Source organism: Mucor velutinosus, assembly GCF_035048745.1.
Source record: "Mucor velutinosus strain NIH1002 chromosome Unknown tig00000093, whole genome shotgun sequence".
In the NCBI taxonomy this organism is placed as follows: Eukaryota; Fungi; Mucoromycota; class Mucoromycetes; order Mucorales; family Mucoraceae; genus Mucor; species Mucor velutinosus.
Genome location: NW_027041907.1, coordinates 1,759,719 through 1,779,211, shown reverse-complemented (window position 1 = coordinate 1,779,211; position 19,493 = coordinate 1,759,719). Strand labels below are relative to the sequence as shown.

General features: G+C 41.8%; 6 protein-coding genes across 6 annotated transcripts; 2 read left to right on the top strand and 4 right to left on the bottom strand.

Annotated features, from left to right (window-relative positions):
- Positions 1-3,554: 3,554 nt before the first annotated feature.
- Positions 3,555-7,570, bottom strand: ATC70_002325 (uncharacterized protein; the record flags this gene model as incomplete). The annotated part of the gene is made up of 9 exons (XM_064821703.1): positions 3,555-3,600; positions 3,664-4,718; positions 4,778-5,563; positions 5,618-6,202; positions 6,266-6,369; positions 6,434-6,593; positions 6,650-7,048; positions 7,110-7,253; positions 7,325-7,570. The coding sequence occupies 9 exons, from the start codon at positions 7,568-7,570 to the stop codon at positions 3,555-3,557; spliced, it is 3,525 nt and encodes a 1,174-aa protein (XP_064681389.1).
- Positions 7,571-7,859: 289 nt separating this feature from the next.
- ATC70_002324 (uncharacterized protein) lies at positions 7,860-9,034 on the bottom strand (the record flags this gene model as incomplete). The annotated part of the gene is made up of 3 exons (XM_064821702.1): positions 7,860-8,598; positions 8,662-8,733; positions 8,790-9,034. 3 exons carry the CDS (start codon positions 9,032-9,034, stop codon positions 7,860-7,862), a joined length of 1,056 nt encoding a protein of 351 aa, XP_064681388.1.
- A 682-nt stretch (positions 9,035-9,716) lies between these two features.
- On the top strand, positions 9,717-11,092 carry ATC70_002323 (uncharacterized protein; the record flags this gene model as incomplete). Its single annotated transcript, XM_064821701.1, has 3 exons — positions 9,717-10,694; positions 10,753-10,867; positions 10,929-11,092. The coding sequence occupies 3 exons, from the start codon at positions 9,717-9,719 to the stop codon at positions 11,090-11,092; spliced, it is 1,257 nt and encodes a 418-aa protein (XP_064681387.1).
- A 1,719-nt stretch (positions 11,093-12,811) lies between these two features.
- ATC70_002322 (uncharacterized protein) lies at positions 12,812-14,379 on the bottom strand (the record flags this gene model as incomplete). Its single annotated transcript, XM_064821700.1, has 8 exons — positions 12,812-12,950; positions 13,003-13,170; positions 13,223-13,283; positions 13,337-13,651; positions 13,715-13,856; positions 13,920-14,024; positions 14,085-14,187; positions 14,252-14,379. The coding sequence occupies 8 exons, from the start codon at positions 14,377-14,379 to the stop codon at positions 12,812-12,814; spliced, it is 1,161 nt and encodes a 386-aa protein (XP_064681386.1).
- Positions 14,380-14,766: 387 nt separating this feature from the next.
- UBE2N (ubiquitin-conjugating enzyme E2 N) lies at positions 14,767-17,192 on the top strand (the record flags this gene model as incomplete). Its single annotated transcript, XM_064821699.1, has 4 exons — positions 14,767-14,967; positions 15,034-15,551; positions 15,620-16,667; positions 16,719-17,192. 4 exons carry the CDS (start codon positions 14,767-14,769, stop codon positions 17,190-17,192), a joined length of 2,241 nt encoding a protein of 746 aa, XP_064681385.1.
- A 120-nt stretch (positions 17,193-17,312) lies between these two features.
- RHB1_1 (GTP-binding protein) lies at positions 17,313-18,684 on the bottom strand (the record flags this gene model as incomplete). Its single annotated transcript, XM_064821698.1, has 4 exons — positions 17,313-17,798; positions 17,854-18,245; positions 18,305-18,468; positions 18,566-18,684. The coding sequence occupies 4 exons, from the start codon at positions 18,682-18,684 to the stop codon at positions 17,313-17,315; spliced, it is 1,161 nt and encodes a 386-aa protein (XP_064681384.1).
- Between the last annotated feature and the right edge of the window lie 809 nt (positions 18,685-19,493).

Sequence of the window (19,493 nt, the reverse complement as noted above, 5' to 3'; positions counted from 1 at the left end):
GAGCATACATCACAGATAGCAGACCAGAAAAGACCAGGCTAGCAGCAGCAGTAAGACCATCAGCAAGACCATCAGCAATACCATCAGCAATACCATAAAAACCCCCAAAGAACGAGCAACACTAGAGATCAGACAAAGACTAAAGAAGCAGCTACCAGACATAATAAACCAAAGCAGCAGACAGCAGAGATAGCAGAGAAGCAATGGCAGCCGCACGCACATCAAACAGGCAAAAAAAATATGGAAATCTAATAAAGAAATTCGATTAGTGCTGCTTTTACGAGTTCCAGTCCTAGTTATCGAACGATACTTACTATATTCCACTTCAAAAGAGCAGTATCAAGTATTTTTAACAGTACAAGGCCGTGTTATCAGAAGCTAGAGTGTTATTTTCAACCAAAAGGGTTCCAAAACCTATATGGTTTGATACTAAACGCGTTTTACAAAAAGGATAAAAAACGAGGGCATGGAAAAATGGGAGGGCGCCCTACCTGACGTCACGACCAGTAGATTTGGCCACAGCCTTCTGCCGTGGTGGCAGCCGCAACTGCTGCACTTTAATTTGAAATTGTGCAGTGGGTATTTTCATGTTCGAATTTGACTTGATTTCAGATTCTTTAGACGTTTTTGCTTCGTTTGACCATAAAGAATGTCGCTGTAATACTTTACGTTATAGTGCATTTATAAAGAGTCAATGAAGGCGCATCGAATAATGCTAATTACATTCAGCTTTCTGACCGAAAATAATGAGCAATTTGCAAAAATATTGCAGTGAAATCAGGTTTAAATAGATTTCACAAAAAAAATAAAGCAAAGGTAAAATACAATAGAAATCAACTGTATTTTATTTTGTGTATAAAATGAACTGAAGATCCTGGAATTGAGTAAAAAAAAGAAGAGTATTTATACATTTGCATCTGGCTTGTAGGATTAGTGATGATAGAGAGCAATAGGTGCTGCTATTGCGATATCTGGCAAATGTTGTTGATGTTTGATTTAAAGTGGTAGTCAATGCAGGAGCACTGGCCATAAGGGTCGATTTGAGTAACCTTGATGGGCTTGGGTGAGCTATCGTCATAGCATGATTTAATGTAACCTTGATGGTTTAAAGTGTGATGTTTGTTATTGAAGCATGGAATCCTTTATCTGGGATATTGTGCAACTATGGCAGCAGGGCATAGTTGTCATATTTGAATATGCTTGTTATTGATTTAATTCTATTTGGATAAAGATACCATCACCTATTACGACCATCATGGGTGTGATTGAATACACTGTGATCAGGAGTGATTCATTCACACGATGTGCGATATAAGCGTGCATCTTTACTTTAGTATTTTTAAATGGGTTTTTGATGTACATTTGAGCGCTTTCATTAATAGATCCAAATAGCATGAATTTGAATGAGTGCTATTTGATGAACTTTGGTTTTCAATTAAGTTGCGTTTGGGTGGCTATTTCATTACAAATATGAAAACAGGTTTTCTACGAATATGTCAAAATTTGGCATATAAAAATCACATAAAAAAAGCTTCCAGTGTTGTATTCCATCTTTACAGTCAATTTGATCTAATACGTATCATAGAAAATGTCTTCACTTTTGCTGTGAAAAACACGATCGTTTGATTTTCAAAAATTTTCCCTTGCTAGTACCCATTTGAAAATGAGGATTTTCATAAATTTGCAAAGACCTGAAAAATTTTGAGATAAAGCATCAGTAAGTAAGGCGTACCAAAGGAGAGCCGTTTGGTGCTATTCCAAGCGCACAGAACGCTTTGTGGCATGAGTCATTCGTGCTTCAAAATGGTTAAGTTTGGACAGAATTAGGCTTAAAAATAAAGCGTAGTATGTTGTGCGGCCAAAGAAGTAAGTAAATTACAGTTCTGTCTAATGCCCCTGATATTCTGCATTGTACGGAACTCAATACCTAAGTTATCGACGCTTTTATTCTAATTCTGACAATCTAGTCTTTTTGAGATGCTCGAATAATACAGTGATTTTAAAACTTGAGTGTTAGTAAAAATATGCAAATTTGGATCTAACAACTTGCTCGGATTGACCAAGATGCTTGTCAGGTCAACAGTGCACTCTTGATGGTCGTCACCGACAGAGATATTATGTTTATTCATAAAACAACTAAACTTAAGGTCTATTCACAACAACGCTGGACAATTGTAATCAAGGAAAAATGGCTGATACGAGGCAGGTTGAGTCGGTGTCAGCACATTTGGGGGGGGGGACCAAACAACGAAATCTTGTATCAAAGTTGAGCGAACAGAGGTTCATGATACGTACATATTTTGCAATACAAGAATCGACATCAACAACCCATATTGAGATCGGGTTTAAATAGTTTCACGAAGCTGCAGCAGTAGCATTAATCTTCGTGAATCTTCAGTGCCCAACAGGTCAGCCCATGCCAAAATTGTCTAAAACCACTTGCTCGACCCCTCACAAGAAGTGTATAGTGGTCCTGGTGTAAAGTCTCTAGCATCAATATGGGGCTTGGATTAGCTGTTCACCCCTCTTGATAAAATGCCCATCATAGTAGCTTTAACCTTTTGCCACACCACAACGAAGCAAGGTATCACCAACAACAAACAGTAGTTTAGAATACAACGTTTCGTAACACCTCATCTATCGATCTATTACTCGTAATTGCTTGTAATCAACAGGTTCTTATATGAAGCTCATTACTTGAAAATGCCGTATTTCAAAAAATCTTCTCTTTCTCGGCATCAGCCCCATCCAATCTAAAATCCAATTACACCATCGTTTCTTCTCAAATCCTGTCATAGGAACATGCTACTTTCAATGCTGCAGCATCAATACTTCAAAATTTGATTTTGGACGATTCGAAAATCGGCATTGAAACCGTTTTGTACATTCAAGATCTGATGTGAAAAGAGGAGCGCCGCACAAAAGTACACTCTGTAGTACACCTCTATCAAACAAAGCATATTTGACTACTAGGAAGCTGGGGAGGCCTAGTAGACGACTTGAACGATATTGCACGGAAGGTATAGTATTTTAAGCGAGGAGAATATGTATACCTTAAGCTACAAGGCCTAATGTAGTGGAACAAAGCAAGCAACATTCGGATTGATTCAAACAATGGTATCGACCCCTAAATCGTGTCTAACTATTTCTGTTTGCACCATTTTCTATTACGATAGATTTTGGAGCAAGAAAGAAGCGATGGTGAGAATTTAAAACCAACTTTTGTGCTATCCAAAGAATGCCCTCACGACGATGAACAGTATCTACGCCTTGTGTAGACTGATAAATCAAGCCTTATGCTGACCTTAACATATAGAATAAACTGATAAAGTCATATTCTTTACTTCAGGTTTCGGTTAAAGGTACTAGTCAAATATATCGATAGCATGAGGTCCTGCTTTACCAAACTCATGACATCGTTTCTACCATAATAACGTTGCAGGAATGCATGAGAATCCTTTTTTATTGCTCATTCATCAAATGTGATTTCTATTCTTGAAAATCTATAAATACGGTTTGCAATGACATGACAGCAGGGACATTCTAAGGGATTTCTATTCGGATTGAATGAATTTCAAGCCATTCAACACTTGGTCAAATCTAAACGACAGCAGAAAATGTTAGAGTCTTACACAAGCTACTCATATAGCAAGACGTTTTTACCTTGACATCTTGGCCTTTGCTTGCTCCGACTCTGCTCTGACAAGCGCAGTGAGAGCATCCCAGTCTTCTTTAAGATGAGCATACTTGGCTTCCCATTCTTGCCTTGATTTTGTCTCTGCATCCAATGATGATGTGAGTTCTTGCAATTCTGCTGCACGAGCATCGCTTTTCTCCTGAGCTCTCTTTTCGTTCTCTTGACTTGATCGTAATGCTTCCTTTAGTTTCTCGATTTCTGCATGTTTAGCGGATATATTCTCTTCGTACTCCTTGTTGTTGTTCTCTAACGCTTCAATTTGTTGGCTTTGAGAGCCCACTGTTTCTTCTAGCGTGGTTAGATTAGTAATACTTTTTTCCACTTGTGCTTGTAATGCGGCTATCGTTTGCTCAATGGATCCCTTTTCTTCACTGACGATGGCTAATTGATCTGTTGATTCCTGCACTTGTTCTCTCAATGACTCTAATTCATGCGTCAGACGGTCTTGCACAAGCTTGGATGTGTCGACTTGTGTGGTGAGTTGCTCTATCGTTTCAGCTTGCGCATCAATGGTCTTTTGTTGCTCTTCTACAAACTCTGATTTCTCCGAAAGCTCTTGCTCGAGTTCCTCCACGCGCTCTTCTGATGTTGTGAATTTTCGCACCAGATCATCTTTTGTCTCTTCCAGCTCTCGAATGATATTCTGCTCTTCCATGATCAGCTCTTTGAAGTCTGAATGTTCGCTCTCTAATTCTTGATTTCGGCTCATGAGTTCTGCAATCATATCATGCTGTTCCTTGATTTCGCCTTCCAAAGATGTAATCTTTTGCTCTTTTTCACGCATTTGACTGTCCACACGGTAAGCAGCGTTCAAGGGCTTGAGTTTGGCATAGATTTTCCACCAAGGCCATTCGCGCAAGGTAACATAAATGCGAGCATTGCGTTGCATGACACGGATAGCATCTGTTTGACGCGAGAACCTTGTCTGGTATTGACGCGCCATTCTTCCACGGCACATGGCTTGGAATTGAGTGATGCACGCGCTCAGTTTGTTGTCCCGAAGCTCTTCCAGAGATGCAAGCTATATTAAACATGGGGGTTAAACTCTGCATATACAAAATAGCCTTGTTCAACACATACCACTGTTGCTTTGAAAAAGATCTTGGTGGTACCAATCTGGTAGCTATCAGTTGACAGACTCATTTGTTTCACCAGCATTTGACAGGCTGTTCGTCCATCAATGAATGCATTGCGATCCATTAGATCAGGGCAAAATACTTGATAGCGCTTTCTAAAGTCATCGAAGGAGAGGCGGTTGGGGAAGCCCTTTCTGCAGATACGAATACCTTCCAGCACACCATTGCATCTGAGCTGATCCAGCACTAGCTTTGTTTGAATCTCGCCTGGGTATTTGCGGTCATTTGGCAGTATACAACGCACGAAATGAGGATGTGTCATGTGCAATGTATTCATCAATGAGAGTAACTGCTGTTTGTGACGCTGGCCAACAGTTCGAAAGGAGCCACTGCCTTTGCGTAATTTGAGCATGGATGAGAATGACGTAGTGGAGGCTGCTGTGGTTGATGATACAGAGGCACCAGAACTGAGCTTGGTCGCTATCTTTTCATCTTGATCTGAAAGGTAGTCTTCAAAAAGATTGGCTACGTGCTTCTGTGTAGATTTGGCCAACAAGCGGGTAATGTCTTCGTTGAGAGGATCTTTGTTCTTTTCTATCCAGCCGTCTACTGAGTATTCAACATCGCCGGCGTAGTGCTTGAGAATGAAGCCATCTTGAAATCGCGTGCTCTTGTATTTGGCTTCCGGGTTGTCCTTGTCGCAAAATTTATTGAGTTTCTCCAAGAAACGCTGATCGCTTCCTCTGGGCGCAACACATTCCTCCTCCAAACAAGACAGAATACCAACAGGCTATGATACTGGTTAATAGGCATAATCAACACATAGAGTAGATGCTGCACTCACATTGGTCTTTTCGATCAGATCAATGGTTGGCTGAAGATCTTTTCCAAAATCAATGTAGTTCCAATCAATCTTTTCCTTTTGATACTCTTCTTGCTCCAATTCAAACATGTTTTGGTTGAAGAACTGCTGCAGTTTCTCGTTGGTGTAATTGATGCAGAGTTGTTCAAAGCTGTTGGATTCGAAAATTTCAAAGCCTGCGATATCCAGCACGCCGATAAAGCCCAGCTTGTCCTTTGACTTGTAGCCATCAATCGCTTTGTTGATTCTCTCTACCAGATAGGCAAAATTTCTCTCATACAGCGTCTTTGCTAGTGCGTCGATACTGGCTACAACTTGGGCTGGTGATTTGGCCTGAGTGACCCAGTCTCTGCCTGCCTTGATGCGGGGAGACAACAGACTCTTTTTAAATTCTTCGGCAGAAATGCCTAGTAAATGACATACTCTCTCCACAGCGGCAAAATCCTTGATATCAGCTCTGTCTCTGTAATCGGTGACGGAAATATTGCCCAGGTGAAGTATGGATGCCACTACCCTGAACAGATCCAGCTTCTCTTTTTCCTCCAATCCCATGATATCCAACGATTTCTAATTTTCAGGTTGTTAAGATATGATGTGGGTTTCAAGATTTGATCTACTAGTACTACTTACAGACAGGCTTTGGTATTCTTTGGCGTCATCGACACCTTCGATTTTCTTGTTGGAATGCTTGATAAAGTTGTAGCTGTTGACATCTCCATCCAACAGCAATTGCCCTGCACACATACACACACACATCAATACACCCATTTTGCCAATACACACACCACCAAGACTTACTTTTTAGCTCTTCATCAGCTTCCAACAGCTGGTAGAATATATGGTAGTTTCTCTCTCTTGACGTCTGCTGATGCACTCTTGATTTTTCAAGCAAATACCACTCGATATTGGCACCGCAAATTTGGGCTCTGTTGTTGAATTCGATGCGAATGAATTTACCCTATTTTGAAATAAGCTACTATTCAACCGGAAATTTTTCTCGTTTTTATAGCTTACAAATCTTGATGAATTGTTGTTGCGGATAGTTTGCGCATTACCAAACGACTCAAGCACTGGATTTGCTTGCAAGATTTGGTTTTGGAGTCGGTTGGCATGCTGCTCTGATGTGGTCACTGATTTCTTGCTGCTATTGCTGTTAGTGGTTGCCACTGCTGTCAGGTATTGGATTACAATTTTGGTGTTCTCAGTTTTGCCTGCACCCGATTCACCCGTGATCAAAATGGACTGATTCTCCTTGTCTTGCACCATGTCGTGGTAGGCTTGATCTGCAACAGCATAGATGTGAGGCGGCATCTCTCCACGTCTCTTGCCCTTGTAGGATTGAATGTAGTTTTCAGTGTAGATAGGGAGATTTCTATAGGGATTCACTGCGACCAAAAAGAGGCCAGAGTAGGTCTTGAGAAGTGTGTCAGTGAATCTTTCAAGGAGTACTCACGATCTGCCGCGCGCGACTTACATATACATGGCTTGCCTTGTAGCGAAGCGTGAGATTGTGAATCACAGAAGGCTCATTCAAGTAGGTGAGTTCAGCCATATCATCGACCATGTCAAATTTAGGCGGATTCATGGGCTGTATCTGTGATTGAGGGATAATGCCAGTCTAAAGGTACTTGATTAATTTATGCAATTTCTTTGTTACTCGCCATGTGTGTGTGTGTGTGTGTACATTACCCCTCCTCGCTCATATTCTACCTCTACTTCTGAGCCCTCCTCTTCCTTGATAACATGCCCTCTCACATAGCCTTCCTTGTCGTCTTGTATCCAAACCCATTTCTTTTCATTGAATTTTGCCTGTACGACTGCATCCAACACATCGTCAATTTTAGGCCTGATGAATGTCTTTGAGCCGTAGCTATGCACAAATGATCCACCATAGTCCTTGGTATGTTGTAGTGGTGATGCTGCTAATGAGGACATTTTTCTTAATGTGTTGAAAAAGAGATGAGAAAGTGAAAGAAAGAGAGATTCGGATTATATTGAGATTGCATTTCTCAAATGCAATTATGTAGAGGGGGGAGGAAGAGAGAGAGAGAGAGAGAGAGAGAGAGAGAAATGTCTTGTGTAATATCTTGTCTATATTGGGTAGCTTTGTAAACATCCTTAAAAAGGCAAATTCCAAATAATAGATTGAGAGAAATGAGAAAGCGTGGATATCATCATTGTGCCATAAAAGCGGAGAGATCCGAGTCTATGATATAATCATGCTTTATTTCAACGCGAGAAGCGATATCTGCTCTTCTATGTCTGCTCCAATTTCTATTTGCATGGACGGAGGGCTGTGTTGTCTTAACTTGACCTGAGCTTCTTTAAACACTTTGGCTGTCATTTGATCCATACCGTACGATCTGTTGTACACGACTTCTTTGATGCCTTGCTGGATAATCTTGATAGCACATCCCAAACAGGGGCAAGTGTTACAGTACAATACAACGCCGCTATCAAACACAAAACTGCCTCTGCCTGCCTCCAGTAAAGCGTTCTCCTCTGCGTGCATACAAAGACATCTGTCAAGTCCTGTACCACATGAAGCACCTTCATTGCAACGTCCACACCCGCCTTCATTGCAGTTACGTAGGCCACGTGGTGTGCCATTATAGCCAGTTGCCATTACCCTGGAATCTTTGACTAGAATACACCCCACTCTGCGCTTCATACAGTTGGATCTTCTCGCTGCTAAATCAGACAGTTGCATAAAATAGGTATCCCAAGTAGGTCGAAGTCTTTCCTTGTTGGTCATGTCTAGGCGATTTAGTGCTTCGTATAAAGCGCATGTGTCCTTGTAAGCGTTGGTGATGATGAGATCCGATGTCACCATGATGTTGTAGAGTGGCGTTGTCGTCGTGTCTACTTTCTGTTCATCTTGTGCTGACATGTTGTACATGGTGCGATCGTCTTGGGTCAAAAATTCTTCTAAATCAACAGGCTTAATGCCCTTGGCTTTACACCTAGTTGCGACACACAGTATTAGCGTTAGCCAAGACGAGCTAAATCTCTATCCATAGACTTACCCTGCTAGCCCACGTTGGTATCTCATGGTTATGGGTGCTTCCACTGAAACTAACAAAAAGAAGGGGCGTTTCCTATCAAAAAGCTACATTGGTTTCACATGTACATCTCTCTTGCGACGAGTCCTTACTTGAGTTTCCATAGCTCTCGACTATCTACACTGCAAGTGACGAAATTCTCTTGCCAGCGTTCAGTGACATAGAGCTGCATGGCATCCACAGTGTCAAACACCAAAGCATTGTCATACATGCTCTCTCGACCAGCGTTTGTCTTGTCATTCCTCAAGGCCAAGTGTTGGAATGTGTGCTTCTCTATAAGGTATTGGGCAATGGTATGCTTGCCACTATATTGTGGTCCTGTAATGCCAATAAACATCTATAATGCCTATTAGAAATGTCTATAAGAGAGAGAGGGAAAGGGAAAAAATTGTCTCGTTTTCGCTTGATTGCAGTTGTATAGCAACCAAAGCCCGAGAGACGATATAGTCACACACTGCTGTCGATTGTGTATTGCCTTCACATACATTGCCTTTATCGAAACATGAGGTCTAGCTGATCCGTATGCCGCCATATTCACGGCAGTGTGCTCATGCTCCATAGCGACATGAAACTCATGTTGCGCACCAAGTTAAACCATATCAATCTAATGTCACTGGTCGGCAGTTGCTGTTCAGTGGACTCTGGAGGATCCCAAGGCCGAGAGAAACAAATGTATCCTACACAGTGAATCCAAGCAGATGATGATGAATTCTTGATATAAACTATCCATGCTACAAATCAAGCTTATTGTGCTTTTACAAGATGCTGCCCATGTTATTCTGATTGGGTAAAAGTGTGGATTTAGCTGAAAAGAAGAATCTCCTCAGCACAACCTATCGCGCGTTTTGTGCTGGGAAAAAAATTTGTCAAGCAAACAGTGTTGAATCATCTTTCTCTTTCTTTCTTCTCACTTTGATACTACTGTTGTGTTTCTTGATATTTATCTGTATAACCAGTCAATAGCATAGAGCATCTATCCATTACATAACTGCATTCATCACTATATATAAATACTTTACATGTCGAATAATCAGCAGCAACAACAACAGCAACAACAGCAGCAAAACCACATGAGTCAGCTGCCGCAAATGATTGCTCAATATCAGCAGAACATCGAGTTCTTGAACAACAATATCGCAATGCTACGTAGAAACATAGAGCGAACAGACATATCAGAGCAGGACAAAGAACAGTATAAAAAGCAAGAACAGGAACTCCAATCCAAACTAGCCATGCTTCAAACACTCATCAGCAACCTCACTCCACAGATGGTGGCTCAAAACTTGCAGCAACGCGTATTGTCACAACAGATGAACAGCAATAACCAGCAACAGCAACAACAGACGAATTCGCCTGCATCCACAAATGACAATATGAGCGGCACATCAGCACCTGGATCTCCGGCTACATTCAATCCTCAACAGCAACAGCAATACAACCAATTCAATGCTGCAGTGGCCAACAACGTTGTCCAGCAGCAGCAACAGCAGATGCGTACAGTACAGCAACAACAGCAGGCATTGAATAAGCTTGGTTTAGCTGCTCAGGCTGCCGCTGCTCAACAATTGAACAATGCTTCTCCGCAAGCAGGATTTCCATCACCCAACGTCAAAGGCAATGTAACAGTACCAACCACTGCTGCAGCACAAGCTGCTGTTGCCGCTGCCGCCGCTGCTGCTGCTGCTGCCGTCAAGAATAACGGCATGTTTACATTTCCCACGAATACTGCACAAACACAAGCACAGGCACCTGCTACTGCTGCTGCCCCTGCCAACGTAGCTACAGCAACACCTTTGCCTGTTTCCGCCATTACTACACCAGGTGGAAGCACTGTCAATGTCGCCTTGCCCACACCAGCAGCTCCAGCAGCACCCAAACCAGCATCAGCACCTTCCTTGGATAGCGATGGCGTTAATCGTGTCTTGACCAAACGCAAAATTCAAGAATTGGTGTCTCAAATCGATCCTTCTGAGAGATTAGAGCCTGAAGTTGAGGATGTAAGTAATGCGCTGAGAGAGGGGAGAGTATCACTTGTGTTGACGGATCAAATTACAGATACTATTGGAGATTGCTGATGAGTTTATTGAGTCCGTTACAACATTTGCATGCCAATTAGCAAAGCACCGCAAATCAGATACATTGGAAGTGAAGGATGTTCAGTTGCATTTGGGTAAGTGTCGAGTCCTTGAGAAAGAGAGAGAAAGAGAATATTGATACCAAGGTTGATTTAGAACGTAATTGGAATATTCGTATACCTGGATTTGCAGCCGATGATATTCGACCTTTGAGAAAACCCACTATTCCATCATCTCATCAATCTAAAGTACAGGCTGTCAATGCTGCCAAGAGTCAAAGCTCAAATACTTCTTCAAAGAAGGATAGCAGCCACAATTAATAAACAAACAACTGTATTATACTATTAGCCTCACTGTACGTTTCGTATGCAATCATGGATATGATGAGAATTTTGCATTTCTATATCAAGATTTGTATTGTTTCGACCAATTTGCAACCCAATTTCGATCATTTCGAGTAGGGAAAAGCTATACAAGTATGGCGCCTGCCTGCATATGGATTGTTATCATTGTTGTAAAGGCGGAAGGATGTAATGGAGCTGGATTCTCTAATACAGTGGAATGAGGATTAGTGTTGAATCACCATATATAGTAATTCGAGCAACCCTCTATATGTAGCAGTTATATATCTTCTGTTTGACTATGCTATACCGTTGAGAACGTGTGTTCCTCTAGTTTTAAAGGATCTCGTAGATTTGATTTATCTTGTACATAATCATGACAATATTCCTGACGTTGACTCTTGGTGGATGAGCTTGGCCCTCGCCATTGCCGGCTCGTGCATCTTATTCAGTGCTCAATTTTCCCAACTATTATTATAGTTTTGCAAGTGTGAGTACGCTTCAAATGGCTCTCTAACTTCGCTTCGCTTTGGTGAGAATCAAGCTGTGCAGCAGCAGCTCGTGCTACCGGCTACCCTTGCTCATCATACCAAACTACTGCTACTTTTATTTTAACTCTCCACTTATACATGAGAAATCTTTATATTATCTGTGAATCAGTCTCTTATACGACGTTGCACATCCGGATACACGAAAATACTTCATATACCAGCAAACAGCATATTGGTATTTCCCCTTTTTACTTCTTAGCGTCCCTGATACAGCAAAATCTGAACGCATTTGAGCTGCATTTTCTCGCGTTAAAAGCCGTTTTAGATTGTCAGAATAGCACCAAACAATTGCTCTCATCTGGCAGTTAGTTTCTGACGCCTTTGCACAACTTTTTGGGGACCAAAAAAACATGGCCAAAAATCGACCAAAAAGCATGAGGTACCTCTCATGGTTTTCATCGAAAATCAAACGATTGCGTTTTTGACCTGGATAATGAAGAATTTTACTATGGTATATATTGATTCAAAATGTTTCTATTGATCTAACGTAACCTCTGAAATCATCTTTTTGGAATCTTGATATGAAAAATCTCGATTTTTTGGCCAGAAACCTCTTTTCATATTTTCGTAAATTGCTCAATAAGTTTATTCAAAACATCCATCTTACTTGGTACCATTGGAAACGCCTTGAAAAGCACTCCAAGAATGTATTAGGAAACATCGGATGACCATCATATTCTATATAGTCGAATTTGGAAAAATAGCTCAGTTGAGTCGAAAAGTATCAAGATTTGGCCAATCTAGAATAGCCTGTAAATCTGGGTTTGAATCGATTTTGGCTTGTGAGGCAGGCTGGCTGTAATAGATGCTGCTGAAGCCAATGAAAAACAGGTGGCCGAATTACATAGTAGGATTACCTTCACCCATGCTATTTTTCTTTTAAAGTCTTGCATCTAATCATGCAAGTTCATCGAAATACTTGTAAGAGGTCAACTTCTTTCCTTTTTGAAACTTCTAAAGTGTGTAGGGACAATAAACTTATTATGCTATGATTTATTTATCCAGTTGCATCAAGTGAAGCTGCTTCTTGAAGTCTCATTATTCTGCATATATGTTTAGGATACTTCATGAGCTTGCACAAAGTGATAAGAGGGAGATTGTGCAACAATTTCAATGCCAAACAGATACAACTTTGTTATAGATAACCTTAAGCATTCCTAGGTTTCTTGGCCATTCTGCTTGAATGGTCATCCTTGTTTGGCTGCACTTGTTTGGACGCTTTAATGTCGTTATCTTCCTGTGTGATTCGTCGAAGAGGATATTCCACACCGTGCTGAGCCAAGACACTAGAAAGATATTTCAGTAACAGTGTCATAAGAGCCAGCTATAAGCACTTACTTCATCACAGGCTTGGGATCTTCTTGGAAATAGGGATGATTCAGGGCTTTTTCAGCTGTGATTCTCTTTGCGGGGTCGTATTCTAATAATGCTGATAATAAGTTGAACCCTGCCTCGCTCTTTGGGCTCAACATCATTTGGTATACTTGTTTGAGGTTGTTGGGACATCTACATTGCGGAATCAGCTAGGGTTGCCAGCACAAGATATCAATGCACTTACTGTGGGAAGGAACTGAGATGAGGATAGTCTGGTAATTGATCTATAGTCGGCCATCTTTCCTCTGCACATTATCAGACACTCTGTATACACACATATTACAAAGACTGCACTTACTTGTTGGCGTGCCCATAATCTCAAATATCTTTGTCAGTTGACTTCTTTGAAATGGCACGTTCTTTTTGCCATCCATCTTAGCTTCCTCGCCCTTAAATATAGGTTTCAATGCTAGTAACTCTCCAAAAATACATCCAACAGCCCACATGTCAATTGCTTTTGTGTAGTGCCTTGATCCAAACAACAGCTCGGGAGCACGGTACCAGATAGTAACAACCACTTTATCGCCGTTGAATAGTGGTTGCAGAGGTTTGTTGAATAATCTCGCAAGGCCCAAATCACCCGTTTTCACAACACCCTCGCTCGTCAGCAGTACTTTTGTTCAATTGGTGTAAGTGATGGTGTGCAGTGTTCGCTGGGTCCAGCGACAAAACTTACCGTTCGCAGGCTTCAGATCACGATGCAAAACCCAATTAGAATGTAAATAAGCCACGCCGTTAATGAGTTGCCATAATATCGACTTCACTACAACTTCCATTATAGGTTTTCGCTCTGTGTGTAGGTGATAATGAATGATTTGCTATAGATTGAGCTTTGGTTTAGTGCCTGTGCTCAGAGTCTCTTCTCATTTGCTTGTGATTACCAGAAAATCGTGCTCTGCATATTCAAACACCATGAAAATGGCCTTATCTTCTAACAGCACTTCTTCTAATGACACCACATTGTCATGCTTGAGCTCTCTACATAACTGCGTTTCGTTGTCATCAGTATCCGTGTGTGTGCGTCATCTATGCGTACGCTCGCTTACTGCAATCTCTCTACAGGCTGATTGTGATATACCGACGTAATGATGTGTGTCGCCTTCTCTATCTGGCTTAAATTTCTTGATGGCGAATTCACGATGATCGTCTCTTGAGAGGAAACCCATTGTATCAGCATGCCAATTGGAACAGGTGTATCTGTCAATTCTCTTACTTGTTTCTCGACCGCGCTTTGTAGACTCGACCATATGTACCCGAACTAATAAAGCCAATGATTTCGTATTTATCCAGCACTTTGGGACGACAGGCGTCCCTCTTCATTTTGTATTCGGCCATAGACATGCTGTAGTATATTGAAGAAGAAAAAGGAGTGTCTTGTCTTGATGGACGTAAAAAAAAAGTCGCTTATTTAAATCCCTGATACTTATCGTTGGTGCCATACAGCGTGTGCTTCTCATATTTGGGCATGCTATCCCATTCAGTCAATTGCAGTCCCTTCCTCACATCAGCCTCCTGTTGCCCCTGGATCACTGTGTCGAATGGCTTGCAGATATAAAGTTTAGTCTATCAGATCCAGCATGATGCCATGACAAAGGATCAAATGCTTTGCAATGCCCTGTGTGACCTCCAAATCTGATATTGAGATCCATCCCTTTTTCCCACCAAAAACTCACTTTTTGTACCTTTTTCTCTCTCTCTCTTTATTCCTATATTATAGCGCCTGAAACCATGTCAAAGCAATGGGTCAATACAATCAAGCGATCCACATCCGTCTTGAGAACAAAGCCCATGCTACTGCCATACAAACCCAAACCCATCACCGTGCGACCGATACAAACACAATCCACAAAAACTATACCCAGCATACCACCACCACCGGTAGTTCCTGCTGCTACGACGCATACATCGCTACAGAAGCCTTTTAAAAAGGTAAGATTTTGCTGTAGCCAACATGCACTATGGGGGGGGGCTTGTATTCAATGTAGCTTATACTAGACATTCAACAAGTTGCTGGTTGCCAATCGAGGTGAGATTGCATGCCGCATAATCAAGACAGCCAGAAAAATGGGCATCAAGACCGTAGCCGTGTATTCCGACCTCGATGCCAATGCCCTGCATGTACAAATGGCTGACGAAGCAGTTCATTTAGGGCCTGCCTCTTCACAAGAATCCTACTTGTCAATACCCCGCATTTTATCTGCTATCCAACGCACAGGGGCCGAAGCTGTGCACCCGGGTTACGGATTTTTAAGCGAAAATCCCACGTTTGTAAAGGTACTGGAGCAGAACGAGATTACGTTTGTAGGGCCAAAAGCATCGGCGATTGCTGCCATGGGAGACAAGATTCAGAGCAAGCTGATAGCAAAGGCGAGCGGCGTGCATTGTATACCGGGATTTGATGGCGAAGTGGATAGCGTACAAGAGTCACTGCGCATTGCAAACCAGGACATTGGATATCCGGTCATGATCAAAGCCAGTGCGGGAGGTGGAGGCAAGGGTATGCGCATTGCGTGGTAAGTAAGCTGATGGCCACTGAGGGCGACTGATACAGTGCTTTAACGGCAGTCTATATTACTATCAGGAATGACAAGGAATTGAGTGATGGATTCAAACTGGCCAAGCAAGAGTCCAAGTCATCCTTTGGTGATGACCGCATGTTGATTGAAAAGTACATTGACAACCCTCGCCATATTGAAGTGCAAGTGCTGGGAGACAACTTTGGAAATGTAGTGTATCTGCCAGAGCGAGAATGCTCCATCCAGCGTAGAAATCAAAAAGTCATTGAAGAGTCGCCCAGTGTGCATGTGGACGCAGAGACCAGACGCAAGATGGGAGAGCAAGCAGTGGCGCTAGCAAAACATGTCGGTTATAACTCTGCAGGCACAGTAGAGTTCTTGGTGGATTCTTCGCGCAATTTCTATTTCTTGGAGATGAATACGCGGCTACAAGTGGAACACCCCATTACCGAGTATGTCACTGGACTGGATTTGGTAGAGCAGATGCTCTATTCAGCAGCAAACCACCCTCTGGAACTGAAACAGGATCAGATAGATATCAAAGGCTGGGCTTTTGAGTCGCGCGTGTATGCAGAGGATCCAGAGAAATACTTGCCCTCCGTTGGACGCTTGCTGACATACCAAGAACCGTTGGCTATCGAAGGAAAAGTACGCTGTGATTCCGGTTTCGTAGAGGGCTCAGAAATGCATGTAGAGTATGATCCCTTGATCTGTAAATTAGCAACGCACGGTCAAACGAGACAAGAAGCGTTGCAGCACATGGTGAAGGCCTTGGACGAGTATGTGATCAAAGGTGTCACGCATAACATTCCTCTGCTGAGAGCTGTGTTTGCTCATCCTCGGTTCCAAGACGGCAAGCAGATCACAACTCACTTTTTGGCAGAAGAATATCCCAATGGTTTTCAAACAGAACAATTAAGTAAAGAAGCCGTACAGCAATTAGCTGCTGTCACTGGCGCATTGTGGATGAAAAAAGAGGCCCGAAACTGGCAAGGCGGCTGGAATAGACCAGCCACAGCTCTGTCCATATGGGTTCACATTACTGATGAACAAAGTCAGCAAGTAATGAAGTCTAATATCAAACTGAAGCATCTTCAAGGCACCGAATTCGAGGTAACTAAGACTAGTCTTTGTCAACTGAGTTCACACTAATGTGGTTTTCAGGCACACTCAGCAGACGGCATCTTCAAGTTTTCTACAAGATGGCCGTTGAATGGGCTGCTGGCACACTCGCTTGTGGGCGACACCAAGAAACCACTCGTACTGCAATACCTCGACCCCCTCGACATGGGATTCCGAATTCAATACCATGGCAGCAAGTATAAAGTTAATGTGTATAGCAAAGAACAAAACGATCTATCAAAATACATGAAGACTCAATCCGTTGCTGAGCAGAGCAAAATCATATCCAGTCCTATGCCGGGACGTATTGTCAGTATTGCTGTCAACGAAGGAGAAGAAGTAATAGAAGGAAGCGAGTTAGTGGTTGTTGAAGCCATGAAGATGCAGAATATTCTGAGAACACCTCAGTCTGGCATCATCAAGAAGATCCATGTCCAAGCTGGACATAATGTGAGATCAGGGCAGGTGCTGATCGAATTTCAAGATGAAGCGAGCAGCAGTAGCCATGTACCATAGAAATATTCCCTAATAAAGCCTATCATTGGCAGTTTTGTGTACCATAGTAATTCTACATGTCAACATTTACAAAATAAACCCTTTATTATTAACGAGTAAAAGAGAGAAAAAAAAATATATCTACTGAGCAAAGACTTCACCACCTTGTTCGCCAACAAAAGCACTGATCTTTTTGACTTGATTATCCCATTCTGTGAGCTTACGTCTCATGCCTTCAATTTGATCTCTGTCAAGAACACGAGGTTGAACCCAGGTAACAACAACAATTTGATCCACTTGATCGATAGAACCACGGATCAATTTCAAAGACAATGCCTTCATGACTAAATGTTCAACTTCGTCAACGGATAAACGAGTTTCAGCTGCAATTTCAGAGAAGGGAATAGAGCGGTTATCTGTGGAGCGTCTGAAAACGGCCTCAATCAAAGACATTAAACAGATTTTTCTTCTGAGTGCGCCTTGGTTTTGTTGGAGTAAAGGTTGTTTTGTAAAATGAGGTACCAATGCTTCAAATTTGCCAATATCACCAGCATTGAAGGCGAATAATAAGGAACGAAGCCAGTCGTGCTCAGTGCCAGTAAGAGAGTCGAGGATAGGGTGCATTAACTGTGGTTTAGCAGTTAGACATGGACTCTGATCAGAATGCACTTGTATAGCTTACCAATTCACCAAAGTTATAAATCATGTCACCCAACAATGCAGACAGAGAAAGGTCATAAGCTCTTTCAATTCTATCATTCATATTCAACTCTTCAACGTCGACGCAAGCCAAATACAACAATGCACTCTTGTAGTATTGAGCATAGTTGGCCTTGACCTTGTAATATTCAGCGCTGACACGATAGAAATTGGCATAAATAGCTGTATCGACACTATCAAATCCATCCAAAATCTTTTCCGATTCATCAATGGCCTTCTTTACGTCGTCTGTTTGATTTAACTTTAGTTTGAACTGTGCTGACTCCATAAGTGCAAGGACGTAGACATCTTTGGTTTCAGGTGTATCGACCTTTTTAATGATTTCATCCAAAAAGCTGACAGATTCGTTCAAGTCTAAAAGTTGCTTGTTTCAATACACAACCAGTACTATTCAAGCTTGATCTCGAACTTACCAGAGAATTGCTTTGCAGCCTGAAGAGCAATAGAGACGAGTGATAATTTGTTGGTTTTGTCCTCCCATTCAGCAACAAAGTTTTGAAAGAGTGAGATTTGATAAGGAGCAGATTCAGGTTCCTTGAAGAATTCCAAAACCTTGGTGGTCAATTGATGCCATAACCTGTCATATATCTTTGTGAGTAAAGGAATGTTGACTGTACGCGCGACAGGCATAGACACAGACGCTTGCCTGAATCAAGTGCTGCTTTGTTACTTACTTTCTTTCATAGAGATCTTCAAATGTAGTATAGTAATGTTGGAGTTGAGCAGGCGTCTTTTGTCTTTCCTCGTTCAAGAACTTGGGAACATCGAAGTCTACTTCCATATTTTGAGTCATTGTGGTTATGTTTTTGCTTAAATGTAATAAGTAAAAGAGAGAAAGTTGGCACTGGTGGAAAACGATTGCGCGTCTCTTTCATTGCTTTCTTTCCCCTTTATGAATCCCGCTCCTGACAAAGGTGTGTAGACATTTCTACCTTTATTAAATATACGTCATCTAGCCAGAAGCACAGCAAGATCTGTTCCAATGGTTTTTAGATGTTGCTACCACAACTCACTGCAAGGAGCTGGCAGACTGTTGTAGTACACAGGCATCTTTCACGTTATTGAACACATTATTCTCGTTAGCACTGATCGATTTATATACAATGAAACACACGCAAGCACCATTTAAGAATGGATATTGTCATTTGTACGGCCCCCAACTAATTTCCACATTTCGATTACCTGTCATCACATGCGAACTGACCCACAACCGTGGATCTGGCTCATCCATGATGGTCCACGTCTATATCAATAAGACTCGATTCATATCGAGGTAGATAGCACACATGGAATACCTCCTACTGATCAAAAACATGCAAATCACAGCAAAACCAAGTGCATTTAAGCAGAGATTTCCCGAGTTAGAGGCCATTTTAGACTACCCGATTAGCATCAAACAGTTGCTTTCATCTAGCACTTGCTTTCTGATACCTTGGCTCAACTTTTTTTTTGGATCTGAAAAACATCGCCAAAAACCATGAGGTATACCCCTCATGGTTTACATCGAAAATCAAACGATCGCGTTTTTGACACCAAAAATGAAGACTTTTACTATGGGACATATTAAATCAAAATGTTGCTCTCGATCCAAAGCAGCCCTTG